A 7,280-nucleotide genomic window follows, 5' to 3' on the forward strand; every position below is an offset into this window, starting at 1 on the left:
TTTCTTTCTTTAAAAGTAATTTAGTTTAAATAAATTCACTAATAAGTTTAACAATATAGCAATCCCAAAATGATGATGGCAGTGTAATGCATATCAAAGAAAGAAATTGAAAAAGAAAACAGAAAAAAAAACCATAAAAAAAAATTGATGTATATGAGAAGAGAAATAATAAAAAAATTAAAATACATGCATGCGAAGAATAATTCAAAGAAGCAAGCAGGTTTCGAACCAGGGAAGTCCTCCAATTTAACATCCACCTCTGTCACTACATCAACAACAAATAATGTTTTCTTTAAAGAACTTCTATTTATATAGAGAAATTTTAAATACACACCCCTAATCTCTTAATACACAGCCTTTGCTTAATACACCTCTCATCTAGTTTTTCATTTCGATATTAAACTTAATACACATCCCAAACTGCCTATAATACCCTTATATCTAAAATTAAGAAATAATATGTTATTTAGTATTATTATAAATTTACTATATATTTTGGTAACTCTTTTACGTATTTTTTTTCTATTTTCTGGTATAAATTTTTTCTTTTCATTGTCAAATTTATAATCAAAAGATTATTATTACACCCCTAATCTCCAATGCGACATCAATCATTTAGAATTCATAAGCTAGTAGAAGTACACTAGGTCACTAGCTATTAAACATATATACCTACTTTTTTCAATACAAAATATCAAGATGAACATGTAGTACTTCAAAATGGTCTGCAAGATCAAAACTAAACTGATACAAAAAAGAAAAAAAGAAAAAGATAGAACCCAAATAAACAATTCAACAATACATTTGATTATTTGGCAGCAGTCGAAATTCGGGTCATGAACTCTAAATAGTTTTTTTTTTTTTTTTTTTTTGTATGAAACTTTGAATTGTGGAGAAGAGTCAAATTTTACTAGTTTTAGGGAAGAAGTAGTTGTTTCGATGGTTTTAGCCTTTTAGGGTAGGAGATGAGATTAATTGTGATTTCCTTTTCTTTTTTAATACTAGATGTATGTTTTAGTCATTAAACATACCTAAAATATTTGATGTGAAACATAAATTAATAAAGGTGTGTATTAAAATATTAGGGGTGTGTATTTAAAATTACTCATTTATATAACGTTTTAAAACAACAAATAATGTTTTCTTCAAAGAACTTCTATTTATATAACATTTTAATAGATTTAAAAAAATTTAGACCATTTCTTGATTTATGCGTGTCATCCTTGCGCAAAGGCCTTGCTAATCTTCTATGTATTGTTCCAATTTTTATCAGATGTCCCCAAAAAGACAAACTATAATATATGCTTCTCCTATATTAAAATTGTTATCTAGCAGCTATTTATAAATGTGGGAGTCATGAAACAATATTACAAAAGCACGTGCGCCTCACGTGTTTCTCCCTCAAAGTGCAATTTTACGAGTTCGAGGTTTAAAACAAACTAACAAGTTTTGATTGCTTACAGCATCTATCCAAGTTAATATTTCTTAGATAATCTTCCTACGAACTTAAAGAGTTTAATTTCCGGGTCTAGGATGCACTGAAACACAGCCGGCCCTGGGGTGGTGCGAGCCGTGCGGCCGCACAGGGCCCCCGGCCGGCAAGGGGCCCCTTTTTTTTTTGTTCGGTGGAAAGTGTATATATATTATAATTAGTGCCCATATCCATGAATTGTAAGTAGTTGAGTTGGTGAGAGCCCTTTTTATTTCCTTTTGCAAATAGGTCATAGGTTCGATTCAGTGCTATTTCAAGTGTTTTTTTTTCCCCAACACAAAGGCCCTCTAAACATTGGGCCGGCCCTGCACTGAAAGTATATATTTATGAATTAAAATTGTGCTTAAAGAGAGGTAGTTAAGGAGCATATTCAAAGATGAATAAGGCAGCTCTCGTCTTGCAATCTTTTCAGACACTGGCGCACATACAAGTTTATGATTCATTCATTGATCGGTTACAGTTTTTGGGTCAGTTTCTTGATGGATAACCAAACTGGTTATGATTTCTGATATTTTTCGTCTTTTTCTTATCTAGAATTGAGATTTCTAGTCTTCAGTAATGGTCAATCTTGATCAAATTTTTAGATTGAAATAGAATGCATCTAATTTTGTCTCTGCCTGTTAATTACGATTGGAGATCATAACTAGAATCACTAAAGCTGCATATTCTTTAGGGTTTAGCTGTTTGTGCTCTCTCAAACACCAGCTCTTTGTGCTCTCAAACACCAGCAACTTCGTTGAATGTTTGCACAGTAATCATCAAACAAGGCCACAAAGCTATTAACTTAGTTGCATCATTGTTGGTATATTGATATGTATTTCACTTGCTGTGTCGCTTTCTTATCTCAATATCTGTTGAAAATTGAGAATAGGTTAGGATGTATACATCTACAGAATCAAAAACCGAAATGAGCAACATGAGTAAAAGGGTGGTGGAGTTGAGGAGCGACATTCAACTCATTCAAGCACATAGATCAGTAAGTGAACCCCTATCAATCTCCTAATCCCAACATAATACCAAACACCAAGATACAAAACATAAACAGCCTCCAAGAGAGATATTTCATCATCACAAAAAGTTTGTTTTGCAACTAAGTATGTTCGAATTCCTATGAGCCCCTACATAAGCCAAGCATACATAACAAATTTATAGAAACCCATCGCCTAGCCTCCCAAACCATGAAAGGAATGACGTTGCGTTGCTGCTGTTCTATGGGCAGCTGAAGTGAAATGATAAGTGGATATTTTTGACTGAGACTGGGAAGCAAACACAGTGTAGTGCCTTCCATTTTGCATCAGAATCATCGACATCAGATTTATTATCAAATTCTTGCAGTATTCATTAAGCATATAACTTCTTGAAGAGCCATTGCTTGTGAACAAATTTATTAACAGGAAATCAGTGGTACCAAGTCATTGGCCTTAGAAGAGGAAAAGGCTTAGATAAACTTCTAGGAGATCTATATAGGTTAGTTCATAGAATATGCAACTACAATTCGATCAGAGTAGTCACTCGTGAGTATTGATCGGACACAACAATGAGATTGAAATCACATTGATCTATTTGAGCAAGTACTGAAACAAGAGATGAAATTGGAAGCAGTGAAAAGAAAGATGGATATATCAGATGATGAGAGCTCCACCATTAACCCGAAGGACCTGACCATTGATCCACTCCCCTGCATCTCCAGCCAAGAACCCAACAACCTGGGACACATCGTGGGGCTGACCCAGGCGGCCGAGAGGGCAAGCTTCCGTGATCCTGTTAACTGTTTCCTCACTTTTCCCGGCGAAGAAGAGTTCGGTGGCGACAGGGCCCGGAGCAACACAGTTGGCAGTGATCCCGCTACCCTTGAGCTCCTTGGCGACTATTTTGGTCATGGTTTCCACAGCGGCCTTGGAAGCAGCATAGGCGGCGTAACCAGGCATCAGTCCCCCAACGACGGAGGTGGTGATCATGATGATTCTTCCGCCGGCGCCGCGTGCGAGTCTGTTGGTGGCCTCTCTGCAAATCAAGAATGCTCCTTTGGTGTTGATGTTGAAGGTGTTGTCCCAATCGTCGACAGTGGTGTCGGCCAGAGAAGGGTACTTGGGATCCAAGACGCCGGCGCAGTTGACCAGGATGTGGACCTGGGCACCCATTTCTTGCTCGGCCTTGTCGAACAGGAGCTTTACCTGATCTGGGTCTGAGACATCTGCTTTAGCAGCAATGGCTGATACCTGTGGTGAGGTCTTGGTGTTGAGTTGGGAGGCCAGTTCGTCTGCCTGGTTTGAACTTGAGGCGTAGTTGATGACAACTCTTGCGCCCAGGGAGTGAAGGTGGAGTACTATTTCACGGCCGATGCCACGCGAACCGCCGGTCACGATTGCTACCCGCCCGTTCAGATTCTGATTAGCCATCATCCAAGACTCAACCTTGATCTCTACTGATGATGCTACTGATTATGGGGTGGGTTCGTATATGAAGATTATCTATTTGAGGAGACATGCGTCACCGCATACATAAGCCATCATCGACTAGTTTTGGTCCTTCTCATCACCCATGACGACTTTCTTCTTTGGCTTGATTTATTACACCAATTACCATCTTAACAACTGGAATCTAGCTGAATTCGACACTTCATGTGGTTAAGTTTAAACAATATTGGTATCTCATATACTCGTACCAGTAATCCAGTATAATATAACTCACGGACCAAGGTTGAGGTTGTCGTCGTTCAACATTACAAAACACTAAAATTTCCATTGTATATTCATTTCCGAAGTATAAGTGCAACACATTTCAACCTTCTCGTGAAGGGCGATCTTGTCTGCGCAAGGCTATAGAATCTTCTAAGGGGTTTTCTATTGTTTCTGACAGTGAATTCATTTTGATCCTGTTGTGTGCAAACAAGGTGCACAAGAGCGCAGGGAATATAACAACAGTGTTACCAATTATTAGATATGGTTCACTTCGTTCTTCTTTCTCTACACTTCTCGAGCAACTGCAACTAAGCTATTCAATTGCTTCACAGAGAAAAGGGATGCATTAGTGGTGGCATTAGACAATGAAGTTATGTTACTGCTGTAGTGTTGTTAATCTAGCCAATACTTAGGAACCGCAAGCATGATAACTACGTTACCCCAATCCTTCCAAGCATGATAAGTTGATAACTACATTACCCCAATACTTCCAAGCATGATTAGAATGCTGCCTCAAACGGTGGACACCAAATTCTGACATAGTCGGTGCTCATTTGGGAGAGTACTGGTGCAGACCAGTGGATAACTAGATCTATTGCTCTGTCTCTGTCACACGCTTGCTGGAAGAAGTTCGACTGTACGAGCACGTAAGGCTTTTTCCATCTGACCACCACCGAAAGGTGATCATCTGTTGCATTAGCTGTCACATTAGGCTTCTACCACCACCGAAATCCATAATCCATGTACATTTATTTCCCTTCAATCCGCCACCAGTGAATGCAACAGCTCAATGGGTTATATATTCAAATTTCAAAGCAACAATGTGAAAGAAGCAGTGGTATACTGGTATTGCACCAGGAAAGAAAACAAAACACTGCTAATGTATTCGGAAAATGGATGGTTTCCTACAGCAAAGCTTGAGCTAAACCAGAAGAGACTTTGACTAGAAATATGGCCTATTATGGTGGCTTGTCCCTAACCAAAATTATGTCCATACCTAAAACCAGAGTTTGAATCTCCTCTCCGCACCTGACCTCCTGTGTTTGGCCTTCTTGAGAGCAGAAAAAAATAGAAATTTACACTAGAAACCAGCTTATGATCATGAATGGAAATGGGTAGGGCAGGGGCCTCTAATCTTTTTTTAAAGTAAGATGACCTTCAAAAATGAAGGACAGATTCTAAATCCATAATTGCAAGAACTTGATTTGTCTTCCCTTTTAAGTCATGACCTGTCTTCCTCATAAGAGAATATCCAACCTCATCTATTACCATTAACCACAGACCTAATTTTTGCCCTCTTTCATATACCCAGGAACTTGCACCATTGATCGATATCATGATCAATCTAAACTTTGAAGCTTGACTATGAATACTCTAAGAAGTAAGCACATAAGAAAGAAGAAAGATAATCTCTTCAGAAATGAAGACACAATCATCTACCAATCCACCAAAATTTCCAAAAGAAAGAAAATCCCCAAAATTCATGTTAGCAGGGCCAATCTCAGATAAACCCCAGATCTCTCCAAAATTTTAAGCCAGTGTTAACATTAGTATAGAATTTCAACAAATGGGTCTCAAATTTACATTGATAACTGAAAACCCACATGAGATACAACACGAAAAAACAAGTAAATAAATTGCTACTTCCCCTTTCTCAAGTTTAGTTGTCATGGGGTACCTCTACATCGTGTAATGACCTCACAGCCTCTATTATAAGGATTGGCCGCCACAGCATGGCAATTGTAGTAGGAAGCCCCAGGCCTTGCACAAGGAACCAAGTCCTTCTTCAGTGTCTCGTAGCTTATGTACTTCTTCTGCATTGCTAGCACTCTTCTATTTGTCTCTGAGTCCATCTCCGGCTCTGTTATGCAGTCCCCGACCTTGACATCAGTTTCACTTCCTTTGAGTGCATTGAGGTCCAGAACTGAAGACCCATTGCAGATTGAGAAATGGGTGAGAATTAAGAGGAGACCCAGGTAGAAGATTAACATGGGATTGTCTCTGAGTTTGGACATTTTCATTTTCTCTCTTTTGGGGGTTCTTGTTTGTGGTTTTGTTGTTGGGACTAGTTGAGTGAGATTCTGGGTGGTTGGATGGCTCATAAAGGGGGTTGGGACATCAGCCATGATCACTACCAAATGGTATATAGTTGTCTACGATTACACACATGTCATGTAGGACGAAGAATTTAAAACCCCATCTCGTGATTCCACTCAATTATTTCTTCTTATTACTTCTTTTAGTGAAAGAATCGCAAATAGTGTTTCGTACTTTGATTGGTTCTGCATTTTGATCTTCAACGTTTAAAAAATAACAAAAAATTATATTTTAAAATAGTGTGTCAACAAACAAAATTGACTTAATGAAATCAAATGTTTTAGATTCACTAAAATTGTAAAGCAAATAAAATAGCTTATGATGGAGTGTTTGATAATTGAGGCGTTGTAAAATACATCAGATCAGTAAAGACTCTTAATATAATTTCGAGACGTTATTTCATGGTTTATTGTAATTTGACACTATTTTCTTTTTTTGAGATAGGGCGTGACCAAGGATTAAAATCTCTGCGATATATCCGATATATCCTCCGATGTCTCCTTTTTTCGAATGACCGATATATCTATAGGGGTCAATATCTTATATTCCACCGTATCTACGATATTTATGAAATATCGTCAAATATCACCGATATTTAATATCACCGATATTTAGGAAATATCTCTGACATTTATGATATTTTCGATATATCACCGACATATTAAAAAAATATCTGTAAAAAAATTGAAATGATATCCAGAAGAGAAGTAATTCCCTCGAGGTGTATCCCAATGAAGAGTGGTGGTCTCAACTCTCAAGAAGAACATGATTCTTTTCGAGATATATCTGGATGTAGATCGATCTATTACACAATTATCAAACTTGGAGATGAGTGGACAGTGGAGGAATATTTACACTTGAGAAAGAGAATGAGTATAAGATAGAGAACACATGTGTACTGTTGAGACCGTGAGTCCGTGACATAAGATAGAGAACACAATTAGAGAGAGAGAGAGAGAGAGAGAGAGAGAGAGAGAGAGAGAGAGAGAGAGAGAGAGAGAGAGAGTACG

The 7,280-nt window shown here is 37.8% G+C and overlaps 2 protein-coding genes across 2 annotated transcripts; both read right to left on the reverse strand.

The window, feature by feature from the left end:
• Positions 1–2,942: 2,942 nt before the first annotated feature.
• LOC101296854 (short-chain type dehydrogenase/reductase-like) lies at positions 2,943–4,060 on the reverse strand. The gene has a single exon (XM_004296996.1). It carries the CDS (start codon positions 3,892–3,894, stop codon positions 3,115–3,117), a length of 780 nt encoding a protein of 259 aa, XP_004297044.1. The 5' UTR covers positions 3,895–4,060; the 3' UTR covers positions 2,943–3,114.
• A 1,780-nt stretch (positions 4,061–5,840) lies between these two features.
• On the reverse strand, positions 5,841–6,188 carry LOC101301290 (protein RALF-like 24-like). Its single transcript, XM_004298162.1, has one exon. The coding sequence runs from the start codon at positions 6,186–6,188 to the stop codon at positions 5,841–5,843; it is 348 nt and encodes a 115-aa protein (XP_004298210.1).
• Positions 6,189–7,280: the final 1,092 nt, after the last annotated feature.

The sequence above is a fragment of the Fragaria vesca genome, linkage group LG4 (genome assembly GCF_000184155.1).
Source record: "Fragaria vesca subsp. vesca linkage group LG4, FraVesHawaii_1.0, whole genome shotgun sequence".
NCBI lineage: Eukaryota > Viridiplantae > Streptophyta > Magnoliopsida > Rosales > Rosaceae > Fragaria > Fragaria vesca.

What these genes read in the sequence shown, in the direction of transcription:
- LOC101296854 (XM_004296996.1), bottom strand. Translation starts at nt 3,894, where the DNA reads ATGATGGCTAATCAGAATCTGAACGGGCGGGTAGCAATCGTGACCGGC.
- LOC101301290 (XM_004298162.1), bottom strand. Translation starts at nt 6,188, where the DNA reads ATGTCCAAACTCAGAGACAATCCCATGTTAATCTTCTACCTGGGTCTC.